General features: G+C 38.3%; 1 protein-coding gene across 1 annotated transcript in view; it reads left to right on the plus strand.

Moving 5' to 3' along the window:
* LOC5575738 (AF4/FMR2 family member 4) overlaps positions 1-19,171 on the plus strand; it is a 66,408-nt gene extending 47,237 nt beyond the window's left edge. The window contains exons 3-6 of the mRNA XM_021840025.1: positions 17,356-17,597; positions 17,668-17,981; positions 18,048-18,207; positions 18,265-19,171. Coding sequence (XP_021695717.1) covers positions 17,356-17,597; positions 17,668-17,981; positions 18,048-18,207; positions 18,265-18,778 — 1,230 coding nt within the window. The 3' untranslated portion in view covers positions 18,779-19,171. The remainder of the gene's footprint in view (positions 1-17,355; positions 17,598-17,667; positions 17,982-18,047; positions 18,208-18,264) is intronic.
* Positions 19,172-26,009: the final 6,838 nt, after the last annotated feature.

Here is a 26,009-nt window from a genome sequence, read left to right on the forward strand (position 1 = left end):
AGCTGGAATATATGTATGTAATAATTTCAAAAATTAAATTCATTCTTTAATATGGTTATTGACCTGATTTTGTCAATCATTTTTAAATGGGTTTTTGAATTCCCTGTTATATGTAAGTTATCCGTCATAGTTCTTTCAATCCTACACACTACTAAAAACTAATACAGTACTGACCCGATTTTGTCTGCCCCCGATTTTGTCAGCCTATCTTGAATATATCCAAAAATTGTCTTCGTCATGTAGTACCCGTTTACATTAATACTGATGACGATGTTTGATGTCATGCACGCATGGGCGTAACCAGAGGGGGCAATGACAATCCTCCTTCCCTCTGTACAAAAGAACAATTTTACTATGAGAATTAATCTTGTGTTTGAATTCTTCAAAGATTGTCTCCAGCACTCGTATTTATGCAGTAGTTACGTCATGGTAGATTATAAAACTTAAAAAGTCTACCAAACATCAGACTTTTTGAAAACATCTTGCCAGACATTGTTCGAAGGTTTTATCAACAGTCCGCAATGGAGATATGCATAGCTGAGTAGTCGACAAACGAATTACATACATTCTCGAGTATCAGTAAATCGTGCTTCGTTACTTGGCAACCTGGCAATTATTTGTTAAAAATGAAAAACCGAAAAACACAGCCGAGTTCACGAAAAAGAAATTTGGTATGTAGGTTCATTCATGAATTCCTCTAAAAATTTCTCTAAAGGTTAAGATGCATCGAAGCCAGCAGTTTGTACTGGAAATTTAACTCATTGGTCACATTTTGTTACATTCTTTCAGGTTTTTTTTAAGTAATATCTCGAAGATTTCCTTTAAAATTTGCTCCTAATGTTTTATTGGTTTTCTGCCTTGAATAACTCTATAAGCTCTTGAAAGTATCCCTTCAAAACTACATTTTGATGAAATTTGCTCACAGTATTCTCAATGTAGTTTGGCCTAGGACTCATCAATAGTTTCAAAAACTCCTCTTAAAACTGTTTTAGAGATTCCTTCAGAAATTCCTTTAATTTCACTTCATTTTTTTTGCAAAATAGCTACGATTATGAAGGATTCTTACTGGAATCATCTCACGAGATTTTTCATTCATTCGACCAGGAATTTCACGAAGATCTTTTTCAAGCATTTAATCATCCCATATGTATGGAAACAATTTCAGATATTTATTCACGACTTTATCGAATGTCATTTATGACCTCTAAGAACACAAAAAAATCGCAAACCAAAGAAAGTTTCTTAAAATATTATTTTTTAATACTGGAAACATTTTTTTTTACAACAATTCCAGGTCAAATTCTTGATGAAACTTTTAAAACAATTCTATAAAAATCTTAAGAACAGTTCTGGATGAATTTAAAAATGTTTTAAAATTTACATAAAAATCTCCAGTTGAAATATTCTATGAATTATACTTAAAGGAATTGCAAGAAGAGCTTCGATGCAATTACTGATGCCATTTTAAAAGAAATTCTGGGAAAAAAACCTAAAGAAATTTTCGATTGATTTTTCTTAGGAATTGCGGTGTCCTAAGAAAAATGCTTAGATTATTCAACGGTTAGGTAGAACATAGATTCAGATTGATGCCGGTTGTCTTACAGGCCAGAGCAAAATTGCCGATCAAAGGGATCCTTTGGCGTGAAATTTGAGAATGAAATTGTGAGGGCCGCTTTTCTCCCCCTGATAAACAAAAAAAACCTGACTACGCCCATGTCCCTCGCCCCCTTTAAAAGATATGTAGGTCGTAAACGTAGTTCATAAGCAAATATTAACACGTTAAAAAACAGAACCAAAATATAGGTCCCGATTTTGGCAGGTTCCCCATTTTGTAATCCTAAAATTCATCGGGGGGCTGACAAAATCGGGTCTCTACTGTATTACAATTACTTCTCGCATACTCTGAGATAACGCCCTAAAAGCCATTGGTAGCCACGTGTGTAGCTTGTTGTTTCTGAGCAAAAGAAAGAATAAGCATCCAAACCAACTTCACGGGCAGGTAGATAATGATCCTTTCTTCCCAATAGCGTTGTTAAATAGCATGAAAATCCATTCAAATGCTCAGAAACAACGAGCTACACACATGGTTACCAATGGCTTTTAGGGCGAGATCAGAAGTTATGCGAGACTTAAATTCCATTTTAAGCAAATAGACTCGATGTAAAAAATAAAATAAAGTAAATTTGATATTGGGAGCCAGATAGCCATACGGTATACACGCAGATACTAAGCTAGATCATGCTGAGGGTCGTACGTTAGAGTCCAGCCGGTCGAGCATTTTTTTCGTAAAGGGAATTTTCTCGACTTCCCTGAGCGTAGAGTATGATCGTACCTGTCACACGATATACACATGCAACATTGGTCGATTGACAAAGAGAGCTGTTAGTTAATATCTGTGGAAGTGCTCATGAGAAGTTGAGAAACAGGCTTCTTTAGCGTCAGAAAGAAGAAGAAGAAGTTTTATGGTAATTATTTACACTTAAAAACGTCCAAGCTGTCGGGCACATATGACGTAAATTTACATGAATTTTTAGGAAAGCTGCTTACGCAGACTGAATATTTTGACGTTTCCATTTTAGCTCGAGGAATAAAATGAATGATTCCACTTGTTTAAAATAAATTAGTTCCATGTTACCAACCTTAACAAAAACATCGTTCAAGCATCATTTGAAGGAGGGCTAAGTGATTTCAAAAGTGATAGTGTATATGTTAGGTAAAGTGAGTGAAAGAGATTGGAGGGAGTCTCTAAAAAAATAATTTAATTTTCGAGTCTAGTGTGGTGTACTGACTGGGTTCTGACAACGGCCTTATAGTGGAGGTCGAATTTTGCGTAACTGTCAAAGGATACAAACTGTAGTGGAATAAAATGATATAGTTCTCAATTCAGTTTTCATTTATTCATAGGTATTTCACTAAACAATTCGAAGGTTTATTATAATTTTCAATTTTAATTTTTATTGCATAATTATTTTTGAGGAAAAATCCCACATAATTTAGGAGGATATAAACAAACATAGCAAAACAAAGACGATTTAATTGAGCCAATTAGTTTTCAAGTTATGCACACATGTATGTTTACCCATTTTTATATGACGTAGACTAGTTCTTGAATAATCTCGATAAACGTCATCGTCACGTGATGCTTTGAATCTTAGAGAGAATATGAAGTTTTTTTATCTCTCGTACATTGTTCTCGTTCCATTTATAAAAAAAATCATATTAATTAAAGTCCATTATTTTTTTAAATTTCAATGTGCATTAAAAAAACATAATTATTTCTGAGTTTTTGGGTCACCCTATCTCACGAAAGAGCACCCTAATGACGAAATAAAAAAATACGGGTCCAAATTTTTTTAAAAAGGCATGACTTGAACAACTTTTTAAAAAAATAAAAAAAAAATATTTTTTTTTTTTCGAACATCGACCGCCTTGGGGACGGACCAGCACAATTGTGCTGGTCTGAATTTGACCCAAAAAAGTTCATGGAGTGATAGAATAGCCAAAATAAAGAATGTTTTGTTCTACGAGATGATGAGTTTATAAGGTAAATTTTGAAATAATCACTCAAATATGGTCCGTCCCGAAAGGGATAAATGAATTTGAAATGCATGTTATCCCATTATTAGATTTAGTGTTCCCTTCAGTTCCCCAGCTTATGCTCTCACGATCGTTCTTGTTATTACCCTTCGATGATGCCGGTTAGTCATACTACCAATATTGCACGTACGCAAAGTAGTATTGCCGATATTCCACGTGCCGTTATGAATGTTGCCCTACGCGATGATTGCCTAAATCTTTGCCATTTGAATGCTCAAAGTCTCTGTGCTCGTCAATTAAGTAAGCTCGATGTACATGTCTTCGTTAAAATTCATAAAGATTATTTTACCTTTCATCATCACTCCTTTAACGTATCTTTTTAATTTATTTATTTCAAGTACCAAGTTTCCTCGCGCTTGGAAGGCTGCAAAAGTAATTCCGATACGCAAGAAGCCTGCCGGATCTGATCTGAATAATCTTCGCCCAATAAGTTTTTTGTGTTCGCTGTCCAAAGTTTTTGAGAAAATCGTTAAGACTCAAATTCAAGAATATATTCAACGGTTCAGTCTGCTCAGTCCTTACCAGTCTGGGTTCAGGTCTGGGCACAGTACCACATCAGCGCTCCTAAAGGTTCATGATGATATTCATCAATGTATTGACAAAAAAGGTGTTGCTTTTCTGCTTTTAATAGACTTCTCTAAAGCCTTTGATAGAGTCTCACATGCTAAACTCCTGCATAAATTATCACATCAATTCAACTTTAGTCGCGATGCTGCTTTACTGATAAAATCATATTTATGTCAACGCACTCAAGTAGTAGAACTAGATGGAAGTCTGTCTAACACAATTTTTATTTTGTCAGGTGTTCCTCAAGGATCCGTTTTGGGTCCTCTGTTGTTTTCGTTGTTTATAAACGATTTACCATCAATTCTGAAGAACTGCTCAATTTACATGTTTGCAGACGATGTGCAGCTTTACATTTGTTCCACTGATTATAACACATATGATTTAGCACAACTCATTAACTATGATCTGGAGAGACTTTCTAAATGGTCTTCAAGTAATTTACTTCCTATAAACTCAACAAAAACTAAAGCTATGTTCATCTCTCGTCGACAAATTCGTGCAACTTTACCTGATTTAGTCATTAACGGTGACAAAATAGATTATGTTGATAAAGCTTGCAATCTTGGCGTGATTTTTCAGTCTAATCTTGAGTGGGATTGTCAAATAAATGCACAATGTGGGAAAATCTATGCAGGCTTACGACACTTACGACTCACTGCAAATATGCTACCTGTTTCAACCAAATTAATGTTATTCAAATCACTTTTGTTACCGCATTTTTCATATGGTTCAGAATTAGTTTTGAATGCATCAGCAGCAGACTTTGGTCGACTGAGAGTTTCACTAAACCATTGCGTTAGATGGGTATTCAATTTATCTAGATACTCTAATGTAACTGAATTTCAACGGCAATTGTTGGGTTGTTCGTTTTATAGATTCTTCAGATTACGATGCTATATCACCTTATTTAAAATTATTAATCATGGTCCACAATACTTAGTTGACAAGTTACAGTCTTTCAGAAGTGCTAGAGTTCGAAACTATATACTTATACATCATAACTCCTCTCATTATAGCAATATTTTTTTCGTACGTGCACTTAATCTTTGGAATCAGCTTCCAACAGATATTAAATCTATTTCTTCACTATCAAGATTCCGAGCTGAGTGCATGAGCTGGCTAAATGAAGGGAATTAGTTTAAGTTAGATGAATTGTTTAACGGGGATATCATGTTTTTGATTGTTGTCTTTTGTAATTAAATCATATTACGATATAGATTTGTATGAATTGGATAGAATGTGGTGTGAGCAACGAAAAATCCGATTGTAGAATTTTTATAAGGGTGATCCCTTACTCTACAAGTATAATTGAATAAATAAATATCCATAGATTGTTTAAAAAAATTAATTTTGACTCAGAAATTATCTACAGATTATTTTGATAATAACGCCAATCATTTTGCAGGAATCAATTCAAGTTTTTCTAGATTCTTTTCAACTCTATTCTTGAAAATCTTCGAAAGATATTTTTGGCTTTAGACCAATACAGTTTGAATTTTTGTCTCAGACTTATTATTATTATTATTATTATTATTTATTTATTTAATCAAAAATTTTGAAAGAGGAAAAAAAAACCCTTTGAGTGATTTCTTTTAGGAAATCTTTCTCAAAGAGGCACAAAACCTCTTTATCTTTTCACAAAACGTTATAAAACACACTTAAAACTAAAGGCTCACACGGTAACGAACCATTGTCTCAGACTTCAAATCAATCCTTTTTAAAAAGTTTTAGGAAAATTTCTTATGAAATCTGATGAGTTTTAATATTTATTCAATTTAATTGTTTATTTTCATTATTACTCCCTCGACCGCCCGAAGGTCAATGGAATAAAAAGTCAAAAAAAAAAAACAAATATTTCTATCAACCTTTAAGTTGATGATGAATGAAATCAAGAATTCCTCCATGCATCTCTTGCCTGATGATTTTTTTGATTGGCATTCATTCAGAATCAACCCATCTTAAAATATTTTTCCATAAATAGGGGAACTTACGTATTCTCGGCAGTCTAAGACGATGCCGCGCTTGTTTTGTAATTTTCTCGGACATCAGCAGACAAATTCCGTGTTTGTCTATTTACATATAAGCGTTGCTCAATCCTTTATCGATTCACACCGACAGACTTGTTGTTTTAGGAAACGTTTTTACAACGCTTCGAACATCTCTTGTCAGTGTGACTATTGTCGGCAGCCTCATTCTGCCATAAGATCTGCTGGTGAATCACATCGGCAGCTCCAAATCAGTCGCATTTTAAAGTGTGTTCTTTTTGAATTTACGACATATCTGGCGAAATTGTTTGTTCAGTCTCGGAAATCTCCTCAGTGGGAAGTGGGCAGAAAAAAGAATCATCCGAATGTTTTCATTGACGTGTTTTGATCAGGGATTGAATCTTGAGAAAATTGAGAGAATCTCTCACGTATCGCTCTCTGTAACTATCATAACATGCTGCACATTATGAGAGACTGTTTATCGTATACTGCTACAACTTTGATTAGATTGGGGGGATAGTAGTGCATGATAAATCCCCTCTAAACATGCTCCAAGCCTGGGGACACTATTGCTATTGGAAGTTCGTGGATTGTATATCGTTCCAGTAAAGAAAAACACCTATCCCCAACGGTAAACAAGCGAGAAAAATGGATTTTATCATCGCTCTCTCTTCGGGGCTCTCGCTCGCTGCTTCCATTTATCAGACTTGTTACACCTTGCGATACAATGACGATCGTGGACCGCAACAGATGGGATGTTTTTCTTTGCTTGCTTTGATCGTGCTTCATGCTCAAATGAGAGCGAATTCTGCAATGCCTGGTTTTGATAGAAAGTTTGGTTGCCGATAATAGTCGAATGGTGCCGAAGCTGTAAGTCTCCCTACCTCTAAACCATTCATTCCTCAGGAGTTCTTGAAATTTCTATATTCTACTGAAGAAATTATTTTAAGAATGACTTGAAGTATTCGTTCTCTTTTTTTAAATATCCCGAGTTGAGACGAATTCGTTGAGGTGTTCTTAGAGTTGTTCATGTATAAATTCCAGTAGTAACATCTGAAATTAGCGCTAAATGAATTTCTGAAAATAATTTGAAGAAATTTCAGTTTCAATATTTGCAAAAAATCTGAGAAAAGGTTGAGTTTAATGAGTTTAATTACTAGGGATATCACGGGCTTAAAATTTGTACAACTGTTGAATTATTTGATAACTCATTGAGAAAATTCAAGGAAGAATTCCTAGATAACTTTCTTGGAAAAATTTCTTTCCTGGGAATTAAGGGACGAGCTCTAATATCTGGAGTAGTTTCCATACACATCTGAGAGAGCATGGTCAATGTAGTTATCCTTAGTGTACTTTTTGGTGAAATTCAAGAAGAAATACAAGAAAAACATGTGAAGGAAATGCGGAATAAGGCCACTTGGCGACGCTGGTGGGCATCGAATTTTTTTTCGATTGTACCCCGTTTGGCATAAAGTCGTTTGGCATAAGGTCGTTTGGCATAAAGTCGTTTGGCATAATGGTCGTTTGGCATAATGGCCGTTTGGCATAATGATTGACTTGAAATAAATATCGGCATTTTTAAAGCTTTTACCGAGATCAACACCACCGAGCCCACAGCAAAAAAATTTGGTAGGTTCTAAACAAGCGTGGTGTTCGTTCAGAGATTATCCGAGCTAAGAATTTCAAAAATTGTTGTGACATTATAGAGCATTACTAAATAAAACTCGTGACGGGTCTCTACATCTCAGAACATAGAGTACCCTTGAGCTTGTTGCGATATACATATTTGAAAAAAGTAAATTGGCAAGGAAGGCTCATAGAATATTTCGCTGCATAAATGTTTCAGACTCGCAAAAAAAAATCTTTTCACAGCACAGCTCAAATGAACAACACATCTTTAAAAGAAAATATTTGTGGCAAAACTTTTCAACGGTTCAATATAAATTCTAATTTTGGAAGTGTACATCAAAAACACCGTCTATTATCGAGAAAAAGGAAAATTTCTGATTGAAATAATATATTTTCCAGCATAGGAGTAAGGAGTAAGTAAGGAGATCACGCGTTTGCCCCAAAAAAAGTATATATTGAATATTGGCAGGTTCTGAAATAATTAGAATTCTAACAACACATCTGGCAAGAATTGATAATAAAAATGGTTCACAATTAGCTTTACTAAATAATAAAATGTATAACAGTATAAACATAAAGAACAGCCTATTTTTTAAAAAAAGGCGACATTTACAATTGAACCAATACAAGAATTGACGCCAAAAATTATTGCGGCAATGACTGGTTCCCCCGAAAAGTGGTGACGAGAATGAACGATAAACAGTCAAAAGAAGGAAGTATTCTGTCATTCTCGGCTATACACATGTTGGCAAAAATGCTGAAGACGGTAAAACTCGAAAGAACCGCCAATTAAATAAAGAAGGGTGCATATTAGATGGTCAGTTCGTTCACCCCCTTGAAATGTATATAGTTACGACAATTATGGGTGCTAAAAATTTTCCGGGGGAGTGGGCTAGTCGAGGAAACGGAATATTCGGGAAATGACATTCGGGGAAACGACATTTAGGGAAAAGTAGCACAACCCATTAAAGTAACTGCAGTAATCGAGTTCTCTTTTCGCTGATAATTTGAGCAGATCAATGTTATCGATTGCCGCCCTTTTGTCAGTTGTATACAAAACTACTTAAAAAACATAGCTCCAAAGAACAGCCTATGCATAAAAGAAGGAAAAATTTATCGAAATTTAAAATCAACAGTTTTCATACCTATAATAATGGTTACATCATATCTAGGGAAAAAATAGAACAATTAATAGAAGGGTAAATTTGTGCTAAATATATAAAAATCTTCAGTGCAAAAATTTGTTACAATAGCGAAACTCAAAAAAAGAATTAATATATGAAAGAAGGGTAATTTCTGGATAAATAATAAAATACTTTTGGCAATAACTTTTCAAATATGCTTAAATTTATTCAAGAGCGAATGATTGTTGAATAGAGTGCCATTTTGTATCAATTGACTCCAAAACAAGCCTTGTGTCATCAGAAAGATTCAATAGAAACGTAAAAACGAAAATTGAGAAATTCTTGGTTTCAGACTCATTATGCCAAACGACTATTATGCCAAACGACTTTATGCCAAATGACCATTATGCCAAACGACTTTATGCCAAACGGCTTTATGCCAAACGACTTTATGCCAAATGACCTACCACCTTTTTTTTCTAATATCTCAGGATCCTGAAAGATGGCGTCATCGGCAAAGTTGTTCAGCAGCTCAAACACTATCATTATAAAAGCCATGAGATTCGGAAATTAGCCACCAGACGGCGCCAGTGAGCATGCAGCTTTTGTTTCGTGGTCAATAAGATGGCGTCTTCGTTGCTCAGTAGCTCAAGGACTATCATTGTTTGAGCCATAAAATTTGAGATTTTTCCACCAGTTTGCTGATAGTGAGCATGATTCTTTTGTTTTACGGATATCTCAGGATCCTGACCACTTAGAAAGAGAGCATCTCCGGCAAAATTGTTCAGTAGCTCAAGATCTATAAGTATTCTACCAGAGAGATTTAAGATTTTGTCATTACTAGCGCCAGAGAGTATTATATTAAGGTTTTGCCGATATCTCCGAATCGAGTATTGTTTGATCGTTTGACCGCTGATGGGATGAGGATCAAAGCTGTCGCGCGTCACTCGCGTACTGTAGTGCATCGTTAGTAGTGGTTGATCCTTAGATCGCGTCCCTTGCTCCTGTGGGGATGGGCGACAAATACTTGAGATTTTGCCACTAAGCTCACTAGCATTAAACTTTTATCACAGAGAAACAGAGAAAAAATCGCGATCAAAATCATAGTCGCGAAAACATGTACGCCCGATGCTAAAAACACTGTAGTTGGCCGATGGACCAACAGGTGGCGGTAGTGTGTAAACCTCAAACACGAACAAAAACGTCGCGAGAGCTGCGGGAGGTCAATTGACCACCTACCAGATATGCGAATCGATCGTTAAAAAATTGGTCGATGGACAGCGAAGTGAAGTGTGATATTGACACATATATTGAGATGTTCGGTATTTCAATCCGCATGATTATTGAATTAATTAACTCATTATGCGTGGTAGAGACAGATAAATTATGGGTGAAATTATGAAAAAAAATCCACATGATTGGCTGGAATTTAAACCCAGGACCAGGGTAGACAATCGTCACCGTCAAATGGAAAAAGTCGTCGACGAAACTAAAAAAAGAATCGTCATCGTCACTCAACCATCGTTGGATGACGATTTGCTGCAGTGGTCCACCACAAAGCCTCGGCGTCATGACGAAAAAATAAGCCTCCTTCGTTATAGTCGAATCTTCGTTCGGGAGCTCTGAGCCGACTAAAAATATGAAGCGAGGCGTCGATAGATTATGAGCCTTTTTTGAAAAAAATAAAAATAAAAACAAAAAAACAAAACGTGTCCGGAATTGAACAAACGATCTCTGCATCGTCAACGTCACGCGCTTACCAACAGAGCTATTGTTGAAACTTGAGGAGTATGGATTGAATCGCCAATACAAGCAATTCTGGGATAGCATTCGCCGTTTTGTGCATAGCAAGCGAATATACAATAAACGCCTCCTTCGTTTGAGAGAGGGGAGCGAACGGAATGAAGACAAAGTTGTTCGTTGACGATTTCGGATTGAAGTTCGTAGTGCATTCTTTCGTCGATGACGAGACGACGATCTGCAAGAGTTACTATACTGGCTGACGATGTCTTTTTTTATTTCGTCATCGCACTGTGACGAAGCTGACGATTCCCTGCCCAGGACTCTTGTATGCTAGACGAGCGCTCTATCAACTAAGACCCGGTAAATCAGAAGGTTACAAGTTTAGAATTCAAATCCCCACAGATCACACAGACCGTTTTCATAACCCATATACATGCATCTCATGTACAGTTGTGTTCAGAATAACAGTAGTGGAAGCCGATTTTCATACATATTGTTTATGGGCTGTAACATTTTGAAAACAACCACCCTCACTTCATGTCAAAGCTATTTTCGTTGGAATCAAGTACATTTGAGAATTCATATGCAAATATTAAAAATTTATAAGATTTTAGCATTTTTTAAACGCTTACAAACAATCTGTTCTACGATCACTATTTGATGAAGTCATAATGAGTTCGTCACTTATTCTTGACAGCCTAGTTGTAGTAGAACATGAATTCGATCTCAAATCTCTTAACGAACACCATTTCTACAAACTGGGGCCATTTTTGTAAGCTAAGTTAGAAATTTACATAATGCGTTAAACGCCTAGAGGTATGCAACGCCCTATAAATGTTCCGTAATTCATTCAATTTTGTTCGATTTGTACTCCATTATCAAAGTTACCCCAAAACAGAGAACCGTCTTTCGATTATGTGAAAAATTGTACAGTATTGGACAAAACATTTGCAACTTTTTTGATTTTCCATACAAAATAACCAACTTTGATAAACTATATCTCGGTTATTTATGGACCGATTTGAATGAAATTTTCACAGAATAACTTGATTTTTAACATATATTTTTTAGAGATTTTTCCAATCACAAGTTGGAAAGCAGTAACGGTTTGACTAAAGTGAATTTTTTGATGATTTTTTATAATTGACATAACTAAACATATTGAAGGAATAGCTTCATGGTATCTTCAGCAAAGTTGTAGATTTTGACGAAATGAATAAGTTTGCTGAAGACAGTTTTTGTGTAGAGCATTCAGATTTTGAGATAAAAAGTTTTAAATTTTTCGTCGAAAATTACACTTTAGTCAAACCTTTATTACTTATAAACTCGTGATTGGAAAAAATATTCAAAAATATATGTTAAAATTCAAGTTGTATCTGATGTTCTGTGAAAGTTTCATTCGAGTCGGTCCATAAATAACTGAGATCTAGCTTACCAAAGTTGGTCATTTTGTATGGAAAATCGAAAAAGTTGCAAATGTTTTGTCCAATACTGAATATCCATTCAGAATAAATCTTTTGACAATCTATCAACTGCAATGGATAGTTAGGATGCCAGTACTTGTTTTAAAATTATTAATTATAATTCTTTGAAACAGCATGCATAAATATTCAAGATTTCTTCGAAAAAAATATCAAAGTTACCCGGTTTTACGGTATGTAAAAATTATTTGCTGAAAAACTAGCTGCTCTTCTAAAATATTTGTTCTAATTCTAATACATTCTAAAATAGTGGCGTTCGGGGTAATGGCTTTCAGGGTAATGGCGTTCAGGGTAGTGTCATAGAGTCTCAATTTCATTATCACAAAATATGAAATTTTTCACACTACCGGTTAAAAATTTAAGCACCATGTAAAATCGCTCAAAATAATAGTAATTTTTAGAATTAAAATATCTGTTGTATTTTGAGTTTTTGAATTTTTCTTCACTCATCGTTTCAATAAGCAACTCAAGCTATAAATATATGAACAAGTCAATCTTTCAGAAAATTGTTGCTGAACAAAAATTTACAAAAGATGGGTTTATTCTATGAGTGGCGTGAGGTGAGAATTGTCGGTCTCGTATAGCGAGGTGACAATTTTTGACTCGAGTGATGTGACTCTCCATTTGATTTACAAAGCGAGTCACTTCATTCGAGTCGAGAATTGTCACCTCGCTATGCGGGTATGACAATTAGCACCTCACACCACTTGTAGAATTAACCCATCTATTATTTCGCCTGGTGTTTTATTTTTGAACCGGTAGTGTTTTGTGATAATGAGTACATTTGTAGTTCTCTGCCAAAATTTCATGCCGATTGCTTATAGGGAAACAAAGTTAAAGCATGTCAAAGTTGAGCATTTTGTATGAAAATCGGCTTGCACTGCTATTATTCTGATCACAACTGTATACTACACAAGCGCGCAGAGCGAGTGCGATTTATTTAGTGTTGAAACTGTTTGCCTAACATACCTACATCGTTGCACGAACAAAGGTATTGTAGAAGAGAACAGACGCGGGAAGGCTATCAACAGTAGTAGTAGTCATGTCGTCACTTGAATGCGATTGCGAACGACACGTTGATAGCCTTCTCGCATATCTATTCTTCAACAATACAGTTGTTGTGGCAACGATGTAGGTATGATAGGTAAACAGTTTCAACACTAAATAAATCGCACTCGCTCTGTGCGCGTGTGTAGTATACATGAAATGGATGGGTATAGGTTATGAAAAGGGTCTGCGTGATCTGTGGGTATTTGAATTCGAGACTTGTAACATGAGTTATTGGGTCACCAAGTGGCTCGGTAGCTTAGCTGGTAAAGTGCTCGTCTATCATACAAGAGTCCTGGGTTCGAATCACAGCCAGGCACGTGGATTTGCTTGTTTTCATAATTTCACCAACAATTTATTCATCTTTACCACGCGTAATAAGTTAATAAATTTATGAAACCTTTATTTTGAAGATATCTCATGATCCTGACCACTTAAAAAAATGGCGTCTTCGTAAAAAATATTTACGCTAGATTAAATATTTTGTTAAAAAATCATACTCATCAATGCCGCCTGGGACAAAATATTGAATTGCATGGCTCAAACAATGATATCCCTTGGGATCCTGAGATAATCGCAAATCAAAAGTCCCGTCTGGTGGCAAAATCTCAAATCTCTTAGTTAAAATAATGATAGCCCTTGAGCTACCGAACAACTTTGCTGAAGACGCCGTCTTCCTAAGTGGTCAGGAGAGCACTTCTCTAACTGACCATTGTTCACCGTTGTCCACAGCCAACTCGTTCGCTAGTAGTTGGCAGCAGCTATGATGTAGGTAGTGAGCGGTGTTTGTCTGGTCAGACCAGGCCCTAGACAACCATATATAAATACACAGTGTTCTTCGTAGCCAGGATGTCCCGAGCGATAAATGAATATCGCCAACTGTCAGTTGTGACAACTGTGAAAACAAAGACCTTTGCATTGTTTAATTGTTTGTTATGGTTTGATTTTTGATATCGTTAAATCAGCTAATAATGTGCCAGAAAAATGAAACTCGTTCAATATTTCGATGGTTTTGAAAGGAGTGCAAACATTTAAAGGCATCCTCCAAGCAAGCAATCAGTTATTTTATTGCGACGCTTGTTCGATTACGGATCATAAACATTAAACAAAACTTCGCATTATGGTTGCACTCAAGATTCAATTTACCCGAAAATAGGTGAACACATGGAAATGTTGACTACGCTAGAAGTCGTCCCTTGCCATGGGCCTGGGTTAGATACAATGCGATAGTTTGCTTCAGCCAGACGAGCAGGTACAGTGGAGTAGTTCAGTGTCGTGTACAGGGGCAGATGCTCAAACAAGAAGTTTCATGCACACTAGCACTGCCTGATGGCGGAATTCCGTAGCTCAATGACCACCGCATGTCAGGGCAGCCCATTAGCTATTAAACAACTTTTGCCAAGACACCAACATTGCAAATCATCAGGATCTAGTGATATCATAAGTTTCAAAAGTTAATTCTAATCCCTCTAGGTTCATAAAGTGCAAGTTATAAAAAAATTACCGGAAAAGTTCTCAACAAAAAGATTATCCTCAACTCCAAAAGATAGATCGCACTGAGTACTGAAACTTCGTCGAAGACAGTACTGAGCTATCAATCTATAATGCATACGAGATATTCAACAACACCCCCAAATTAATGAAATTCCATAAGCCCTGGGCCTTCTGTATGGCCCCTCATTTATGTGTCTTATAGGAGACTTGACTGTATTTAGCTTAATTCGAACCATTTTATCAGTGTTACCAGCTTAAACAAATGTTTGTGTTTCGATTTCCCGAACGCAATGTGTAATACAAAATACAAACTTAAACTTTGCGTTATTTAAGTGAAGAAATTTGATATATTTAGTTTTATAAATTTTACTTGAAAAACTAGATAACAGTTGAAAAGTATTTAGCTAAGCATTCTATTTTTCTATTCCGCTCAAGTTTTATGATTTTGATCTTTTCTCAATTCTTCTTAAACAGTGTTACCAGCTACATGCACATTTGTGCATCGGCCGACTGTATGACATGCAACACTTCCTTCAACTTTGGCCAACATTCGGCATCGTTATCTTTAAAATTTATTGGTATCTGTATATAACACTCACAATTATAAGGCTCTTTTAATAACAATCGAGTATTGTTGTCATTTATTATCAGAATATGAAACATTGAATAGTCATTTTGGAAAGTTCCTCAATCCATGCTTTAACTTTGCCGAATATCTCGGATCAGTAGGGTGCAGAGCTACTTGGGCACTTACATGATTCACTTTGGCATGGAAGGTTTTTCTCGACCGAATTGTCTGAAATTTTGCCATAAGAAGCACTTCAACGCGACGCATATTGTAGCAAAATATGAGCTCAGTAGCCATAAAAAAACCTCACTGCCGAAGTGAATCAAAAGTACCAATAATAGGATCTGGCTTCCTATTTCCATACCTAGACGTTGTATTTTTCAAAAACATAATTGTAACCCTGATACACAGACAAACAGACGTAACATTTAGAACAAATCGCAATCAAAACCATAGTCGCGAGAACATGTATGCCCAATGCTAAAATCACTGTATTTGGCCGATGGGCCAACAGGTGGCGGTAGTGTGCAAACGTCAAACACGAACAAAAACGATGCGAGCGCTGCGGGTGGTGGATTGGCCACCTTCCATATATTTGAATCGACCGTTAAAAAGGGTGTCGATGGACTTCGTTGAGAGTGTGACGTCTGTTTGTCTGTGCCTGATATTTTCACGATAGATTCTTTTACGACCTGCCGATAAAGGTCGTAAAAATAGGTTGGGGTGTACAACACTTCAATAGTAATCTGCTTCCTTCAGGAATTCGTTAAATGTTGCGAGTTTAAGAAAGCCGAGCCTAGTAAGCAACGGAACTCTTTGTAATGTATTCAAACCCTCTGGGCAGAATCTGAATAAAGGGAATCAGAAAAGTAGATGTGAGTGCCTTGTAAATTTCAAATCCGCCCCAATTGCTTACTTTGACAGATACGCGTATTTCGACTACCACTTACAGCCTTCTTCAGTGTCAGTTACTGGATACGTGGATACGAGTAACTGACACTGAAGAAAACTATTAGTGGTAGTCGTAACACGCGTATCTGTCAAATATAACCATTTAGGGCGAAATTGAAACGTAAATGGTACTCAAATCAACTTTTTGGATTCTTTTTTTTTTAGTAACGAAAGTTCGCTTCGAAAGTTTGGGAAATTGTGCATCCAAAAGAACGAACCGCTAATTGAACTTCAGTAATGCCAACGGGTCCAACGAAAAGGGATGACAAGCAAATTGAAACGTACTGTTTTACTGCTTAGCAAATTAGGTGGTATGTATCAAATAACCAAAGCAGTGTACGCATAGCACAAATAAATAGAATATGCACTGAAGTCATGGAAATTTCCATTACGAAATTACCCCGGACCGTTTGGGTACGACAGACGTTCTTATCCATAAACGACTCGCTGAGCAGATGAGTTCAGAACTTAACAAGATTGTCGGCATCGTGGCCGTGCATTTAGCAGCAACAGTCTTTCAGGCGTATGATGAATGCCACGAAGCGTGGTTTCGATTCCCGGTCCAGTAGGAGGAATCTTTTCGTTAAATGAAAAATTCTTCACTGGGCTACTTGATGTTTCGTGTAGTCCGTTGCCTATTGTTGATGATCGTACAGTCTGTGCAGCTTTTTCGATAAAAACGGTGTAATTGGCATACACCTATATAGCGCCTTCAACAATGATTCAAAAATTATGTTCAGGATTTCGAAGCAATCACGTTAACCATTATCAAAGCCAAATAAGCGATTGCAACATATCGATTATTATGACAGAACTTTCTCCACACGCGCCAGCACACGCGGAAGTCGAATGTGCAAACTTTAAAATAGAATCACGCTATCACATTGCAATAGGTGCCACACACATTTCAGATTTCACATTGTAATCGGACTGCAGCCGACGTCGAAGTGAGAAGCCACAATGTTATCCTCACGACAGAATAATGATATCCTGTCGGAGTTGTTGTTGTTGACCTGATTTACCGAGCCGTACGATAAGGGTGGCAAATTGCGTAATACGCCATTAAAAACTTTCCTCTAATTTATAGTAGCGAGCGAGTCATAGCGCACGTAGGTGAAAGTGTAAAACAGGAAGTTTATCAACTTTTTCCTTCGGTGTTCTATTTTCAGCAACCGGAAGTTGAAAGTAAACCCAAACAACCGCAGCCATCTTCTTCCTCTTCCACCGGTGGCGGTCGTGGTTCGTCCCTAGCCCAACGTCGAGCTCAGTTCCAGGCGAGTCGTCAACATTCCGAAGCAGCCGAAAGACGCCCGCCGCTGGTGCGGGCTATGTCAGCTCCCATCCGACCAATAGACACCGATTCCAAGTTCCTACAGAGTAAGAAAAAAACACGAAAGAAGAAAGTTTTGCGGTAAGATCCCCTAGCAGTCGTACGATGAATCTTGGTGTCATCGGACGTTAATTTAACCTTTCTTTTGCAGTGAACGAGACGAGATAAACGAGTGCGATGAGGACGACTTTGACGAGGAAACACTTAAACTCAACGCGACCAATAGCAAGAACACGCTCGCTACTTCCGGTCCAAGGTCACGATCGGTGCTAGGAGGAGCGTGCGACATCGAAACACTCGTGTCGTTGCTCAGTTCCGGCGGAAGTGACTCCGAGAAGGAGGATACAGCACCTCCGGACAGTGTGGACGGCAGTAACACTTCGTCGACCATAAACTACAACAACATAAACTTCAACTCGGTGCTGAAGTCACGTGCTCCAATGCTCAAGAAGGCCGGCAAGTCGGGTATGTATAGTTGTAGATATATCTCGTTGGTGTCTATTAAATGAGCCGATCTTCTTGTTCGAACAGTTTCATTCCAGGAGACCGAGCTGAAGCAAAGTGCCGGACTCAACCGCGATTATTACCAACCTGGTCATCGAAAGCCACCGTCACTGCAACCGTTTGCCAATCGAATCAGGAGAAGCCAACAGTTGGCCAATACGCTGAATGCGTTTCAGAAGAAGAAGAAGTTAGTAGCTTAGATTTCCTCATTTTGAAACTTAATCCCTTTCAAATTCCGTTTCAGTTTACCCGAAGATAACAAATCCGACGACGATAAAGATACACAAAGCGACGATGAGTCCAAGGAATTCATCGCCGCCAAAATCGCTACCAGTCGTCCGAACCCACCGGCCCAAACTACGAAAACGATTCCAACGATTCCAGAAGTCGGCGATTCCAGCACTACCGCTGGCAATCAGGATCTGGTGGATGGCCAAACGCCAAAGGAACGCGAATGCTATCGACTATTCCAGAAGATGTCCAACATGGGCCTGTCGGTGTCGTACGATACGATCCTCCGTGGAATGCTGACTCCAACCGAACTGAGAGTATTGCAGAAGCAGAAGACCAAACTTCAGAAGCAGCAGGAATCGCGTCAGAACAGCAGCGAAACGGAGACCAACGACAGTAGCGATAACAGTAAGAGCGATGGCTTAACTACTTTAAACACTTTCATTGATGGTAATCGACCAGAACTGGAAATCCTCAACGGACCACCATCAGTTTTGATATCGGAACAAACCGTAGCTGTAGAGTAAACGGTAGAGCAATATCGGCTTCAAACAAACCCACATGATAGAAAACAAGTAAAATTCAAGCAACATTTTTGGTTTGGTCAGCAAACTGTGATAGAAGATTAAGAAACTGGATACTCGGTTGGGTACAAAAAAAAAACCATTGGAACGAAGTTACGAAGCACCTATTATTGAAGCGCACATTCGATCGACCAGAGTTTAAAGAATGTTGGTAACAGAAACAGAGTTTGTTTGATATTATATATGGCAACGGAAGCAGAGATCAGAATCAATTCGTTAACCAAACCCTCAATAAACCTATGATGGCACCGTTGAAGCTCACTTTGTTAGACATATTTTGCTTTAGAAAGCTTTAGGAGGCACACTCTAATAAAGAATGTATGTTCCGATAAAAAATTGAGTTTTTTATTATTAGAATCGAAAAACTAAGAATTTATTGAGCAGTTCGATTGGACCAGAATTTTCAATGGAAGAATTCAAAATTTGAGTCGAAACAGCGGACGTGGAAAATGACCAATTTGGTAAAAAAGCTCTCAGTTAGTAACTGTGGAAGTGCTCATAACTGAAAAAAAAAGGTTTTGTCCCACTGGAGACGTAATGCCAACAACAAGAAGAAGCATTCTTTAAATAAGATCATTTCATTAAGATTTCTTTGAGAATTGTTGGGAATTCTTTGAGCGTTGTTTTGCATTAAGAGAAAAATAACCGCCATCTTCTTAAAAATTGTCAAAGGGATCTGGTGTTCATGAAGATTTGTCGAAATATGAACCAAACTACCGTAAATTCGGGTGAAATTGAGCAGTAGGGTGAAATTGATCACGTGTGACAACACGATTTTATTTCCCTCTTATAGAGCACAGAAATCAATGCAACTTATGTAAATGAACGTTGTTTGTCTTTACTATTGTCAAATTGCATGTTGTGAAGCTTTTTGTGTTAAGGAATGTTTATTTCTATGAAAATAATAGAAAATTCCATAATCGTGTTCAGTGTGGTATTGGCAGACATCAATAAACTTATAGTTTTAAACAAGGATTTGGACATGGTGTCAACCTGAAAATTTGTAAGGATGCTTGAAAAATATCCCCAAAACGAATTTTATCATCAAAATTCGTACCAATTTGTTCATTTTGTTGTAATAATTGATTTTTTTATAGATATCAGAAGATTCCTTCGGAAATTGCCTACATTTAGGCGTTTTCTGCGGTATTGTTGAAACTTAATTGTTTATTATTTCCATAAATTTTGGATTGTTAAGAATTTGGCAAGCATATTTGGATTCAGGAGGCCCAAATTAAATAAGTAAAGTTGTTTTCAAAACTAACAATAATTGTTTTGACAGGTGATCAATTTCATCCCGAAATGGAATTCCTTGATTTAATATTTTAGAGACGATTTTCAGCACTACCCAAGTAACCATAAGCACTAATAATAAGCCCTTAATCAGCATCATAGATGCGTACATGCATTATAATAGCACCACAAATGCTTACACACCTTATAACAGCACTTCCGCTACATAGAAACCCTATTACAACATCATTAATGCTTCTAAGCCTGATGCATACAGGCATTAAATAAGCACTATATTGGCTCTATATTCGAATACAGGGCATGTTTAAATGCCATCCAGTGTTTTGACAGATATACCACGTGCTGTGTGTTTGCATATAGTGGTAAGAGGGAGTCAAACATAAATCTTCTCACTACTACAATTGCAGGTTTTATGACGGGGAAAAGTGATGGTTTAAATTGGTAACTTTTCTTTCAAATACTATTCATCTTATGTGGCCGTAGGAGCAAAGGAGCAGGACAACAACTCAACAATACGGGTGTCGCAGGTTCGAGACGCAAAATGAGGAATTTCATCATCATAAAACGAGGAACAAAATGTGGCAATTGCAAGTCCTCAAAAGGATGAAAACTACCAAAACGAATATGTCTGATACGGAGAAGTACTATCTGTATCATTTTATTACATTTTTTGCATACTGTTAGAGGTTTCCGTTTTCATTCCTTCATTTATTTACCTCGTGTACCACTTGCTTGGCCGCATACGCGAAAGCTGTCTGGCTGCGTACGCGAAAGCACAAAATATTCGCCCTAAAAACCTGGCGAAAACAACTGACGTTTCTCACGTGGTCTTATATCAGCATTAGTGGTGCAGAGAAGCACGATTATATCTTGGCACTATAATGGCACGCTATTTCGCCTTTTCTGGCATTATAATAGCATTATATGCGTATATAAAACTGACATGCATCAAATGATTACACTGATAAAAATCCACACGCTCGATCTGTGTGTTTAAAATTATGGATTGATTCATGAACGTCCATATCGATTTGCTATGATTTTCTTGCAAACTTCGTGTGTGTTACACATTAAATTCCTGTGTTTTGCTTCATGGATTGATTCATCAACCGACAACAGGGATTCCATATTTTTTCCACATAAGTTCCCGAAGCTTTCTCTTCAGATTCGTATGTGTTAACCTATGGACGCATAGATCATCACCCCAACACGGATTCAGTGTGTTTTGGTTATGGTTATCTTGTGTCATAATCATCATGTTCAAGTTGGTCGATTCATTGATTTGCGCAATGAGATTGTTATGATGAAATCCATGAGCTATGCTTTCGATTTCCATGTTCAAGGCTTCTAAATTGTTTGTGATCAACCCATGGGATGCATAGTGAACTGAATTGCGGTTGGACCTCGTGTCGAACGACAGTCATCATCATGCTTCCAAAGAGAAGAAGCAAATTTTGAAGCTGAAAGTGTTAGATGAAAATTTGTGAATTCGATTTTTCTTTTATTAGTGAAGTTGACCGATATACGAGAATTCTACCTTTCTATAAGAAAACATTGATTATAACGTATAGTTTAGTAGAAAAATCGGATTCCACTAACAGATTTTCCTGGCTTTCAGTTTCGAAAAAAATGGAATATGCTTATCCCTGGCTTCCCAAATTATGGATTTGCGGCGCCCCGCTTGTTGCTGGCTCACGGGTTTGAAAAAAAAAATCAAGAGAGCTTGCGACAAGCAGAGGAGCCTCGGATCCATATTTTGGGAAGCAAAAGTTTTTCTACCAAATTTCTTCTTTCAGTCCCATGACATTTATGTTCTATCACACATGACTATCTAAAGCTACTACATTTCGAATTCAATAAGCAAATCAGTTGGTTTTCATGATTTAATATTTGGAAATTCATGTTTGTTTCACATGACAACCTAATGTTGATACACATGTTATTATACCGTGAAATCAATGATGAAATCCATATGGCTACCACACTCAAATCATGTGGTTTTCCTCATTGCGCAAATCTATAAGTAAAACACACGACCTTGACGTGTAGATTTTTCTCAGTGTACCCTATATGCGCATATAATGCTGTTACCGTGCCGCATTATTGTGCTTACTGGTTACTTGGGTAAAATCACAACTGTATGAAAATATGAGTATAAAAACCAATGAAGCTCACCGTCGTACTTGTTTTCCTGCATTAAGTTATTTGGAATTGGCAACATCATAGAAAACAGACATGAAAAACAGTGAAAAGTGATCAATTTCACCCGGTACTGGTATTTAATTTTTGATGTTTGCGGATGATTAAATGATAGACTCTTGAGCCTTAAAGTTTCCAATGATAGAAAGTTTAGACTTATTACGAGTCAATCTACACAGGTCAATTTAAAGAAGATGAACTTGCTGTCCATTGCATTGAAAAAGCAAATAGGAAGCTATGAAAGTACCAAGCTGTGTTCCTACATGAATATCCAAAGTTCAAAAAAAAAAAAATGATTCATTCGGCGAAAAAAGTTGATGTTCCTATAAGTGATGATAACAACTTCACCACATGCTTTATCCATGTGATCGAAAAAGTTTAGATTTTTGATTTTGTATCCGGGTGTCATTTCAGTAATAACCTAAGAGAGACTCGCGACGAGGAAAAATATCAACGTCATATGCAGCCCAGATTCCGTTGTCACGAAACGTCAAATGCAGCCCGTCGTTTCTATGGCTGAAAAAGTGAAAAGTATTGTATTCAAAATAGTACAAGTACAAAAATAGCACAAGTAGAGTACAAAAAACTTCATAAGCCTGTGTGTGTACGGTGTTCTACTGGTTCGCAGTTGGAGCTTAATGTCGTCAAAAACGCTGCTCACTACGACATTACTACAGTGTCTCTGCAACTACTCGTTTTGCCCAATTGGCGGTTGAAAATCTTGCCGAGGCTTTGCACAGCTTTCTGTGCGATGACGCATCCTACTCTTGGACCTCACTCCAGACCCCTGTTCAGCTTCTACTGGACGCTCAAGTGCATTTCGCTAGTCTTCGACGACTCGTTATCCGCTGCTGCTTTTCAAGCTCTCCTGGTTGATCAGTTGGATGCCGAGGTCGGTACAACGATTCCGGTTAGAGGATGACTTTCGGTTCCCTGGCGCCCCGACGACCCAAAACTGGTGGTTTGTGACGACCGATGCTACTTGGCCTAGTCCCAGACGGTGGAACTAGCCTACTCCGGCTACGCGTTTCTTCATGCTTCGATACTGGCCGGTGGAGTGCTGAAGTCGGTTCAGCGATTCCGGTTGAAGGATGGCTTCCGGTTCACTGGCGCTCCGATGACTCACACCAGATATACTTTACGTACTACTCAGAGTAGTCCCCTGTGGTAAATCTATCTTACTCCGACGAAGATTTCCCCGCCGGCAGAAGATCTCTAGAACCGATGGTATCCGGGAAGATGACGAGATCAGTCCTGCGATTCCGGTTGAGGGAAACTTCCGGTTCATAGGCGCCCCGACGACCATTTGCCAGTGGAGTTTCGCGAATTACTCAGCTAGACCCCGGCGGTGGACTCAGCCAACTCCGACTCGAACCTGGTGGGCCAAGTGCCAGAGTCGGTTCTGCAGTTCCGGTTGGAGGATGACTTTCAGACATCCCGACGACTTATTACCGATACTACTCTACGCCTGCCCTACTCGGTCTAATCCCCAACGGGGAATCTAACCTACTCCGATCGCGGCCCGGAGCTATCTGGTCTTCACGCTATCTCGTTTGCAGCGACTATATAATCTGCGTTATCCCTTTGTTCACCGCATTCCAAGTGCTTTCATGCTGGCACATGTTCTGCACGATGTTGTTAGGACGCTTGCGGTCTCTGACATCATCTCACTTCGTATATCCCTGAATCGAGGGCAGTCAAATATAACATGCTCCGAAATCTCCTCAATATTTGGACAGGCCGGACAATGTGGAGACTGCGCGTCCGAATCTTAGCAGATATCCACGTCCACGTCCGTAATTAGTCTGTGGGTCCACATTACTTCATCCAAGTTATTCCACTCCTGCTGCCAATTGGCCATTGTATCCAAACTGATGGTATTCCTCAAATTCCTTGTGTTCCTTCGCTGGCAGTATGCTATGTCCTCAACCAGAATGATGCAGATAAGGATCATTCCGGCAATAACGCACACCGCCTCCGACGATATAGTCTGCATAGCCATGAACCGGAACGTATCTGTCAGCTTGTCTCGATTGCGTGTGGTTCTCAACGCTGCAGCTAAAGCCGGAACTCCGTATCTCAATATAGACGATTATACGATCGCCAGAAGACGCCTCGTACTGCTTCTTAGTCCTTCAATGATGGGCACAGAGTACGCTGCTTTCGCTGCTTTTTCGCAGGCATGTCTACGTGGCTGTTGAAGTTTTGCCTGTCGTCGGTGCTTAAGGGAGCGCTTCGATGAGATTGCATGTCCTCTGACGTTGATCTCCAACTGCTAAATCGCCTTGCAGTTGCTGACCAGCACCACATTCGTTTTGTGATGAGTCATCTGCAGCTTGAATCCAGTCATCCATGATTCAACGATGTCTGGAGATTCCGCCACAAGTATTTTTACCTCAGCCGCAGTCTCACCAGTTATTGAAAGAACGTCGTCATCTGCGAGCCCAATGATCACGACTCCATTCGGCAGTATAGTACATCATATTCCACAGTGTTGGACCAAGTATGGATATTCAGGGACCCGCATTGTGTGTAAGGCGGCGGCGTTAGTCTCCGAAATGGCACTGTTGAACGCGTTCTTAACATCTATCGTTACCACTGCGCAGTATCGATTGCTTTTTCTCTTTTGCTTGGACGCTTACTCCGCGCACGTGATGACCGTTCGAATAGCATCCACCGTAGAAGTCTTTTTCCGGAATCCTAATTGCCTAATTGCGATAATCTGTTCTCGCATTCCGTGTAGATCGTCAGCCTACTGAAGATGACTTTCTCCAGAATTTTACCAAGAGTATCCAGCAAGCATATTGCTCTAAATGAAGCAGGATCCTGGTTTTGGCAGCAACACCAGCTCCTACGCCTTCCATCTATCTGAGAAGCAGCCATCCGCTAGACACTTCTGCGACGCTGTCCTGAATATGTCTGGGAACGCCAAGATTGCTGCCTTTAGCGCTACGTTAGGGATACCATCTGGACCGGGAGTTGTGTTCAGGCTCGGAGTGCTTCGACGGAAAGATCCTGGTCGAAATCCTTTGTCTTCCACCTACGTTCTCCATTCCTCCTCTGCCATAGAGCACAACTTCTCTGGCCAACGCAGAAGTGGATCGCTTGATGGTCACTATGGGTGTATTCTGCGCTAACTCTCCAATTCATATTGTTGATCGGCGAAGGATTGCAAAAGGTCACGTCTATGATGGATTCCCTATCGGCTTTGCGAGACTTTTGTTGCACAGCTTTACGTCGAGCTTCGCTAAAGCTTCCAGCAAACTGTATCATCTCGCGTTGGTCAGCCTGCTACCCCACTCTACGGTCCTAGCATTGAAGTCTCCTCGGATGATTACCGGCATTCGATCGATCAGCTTGTTGGTTAGCACATCGAACATCTGGATGTATTGCTCCAGTGTCTACTTCGGAGGAGCGTCATTCTTTATCCAGTAAACAATCCTTCAAGAATTCTTACAAAGATCTCACGAGGAATCCCAGGAAAATCATTCCCGGGATTAGTAGTTATTATTTAAAAGATTTTTTCCTGGAGTTTCTTTAGGCATTCTAATCTATATCAAATTGCTCAAAAGAATCTCTTGAAGAATTCCGAATTTTGAACATTTCTCCATGAATGTAAACTACGTACTTATAACACATCAATTTTAATTATTAATATCATCCAGTTGTTCATTGATAATTTGTTGAGGATTTTCTGGAATTTGATAGTTGATGATAGTTG

The sequence above is a fragment of the Aedes aegypti genome, chromosome 2 (assembly GCF_002204515.2).
Source record: "Aedes aegypti strain LVP_AGWG chromosome 2, AaegL5.0 Primary Assembly, whole genome shotgun sequence".
Taxonomy (NCBI): Eukaryota; Metazoa; Arthropoda; class Insecta; order Diptera; family Culicidae; genus Aedes; species Aedes aegypti.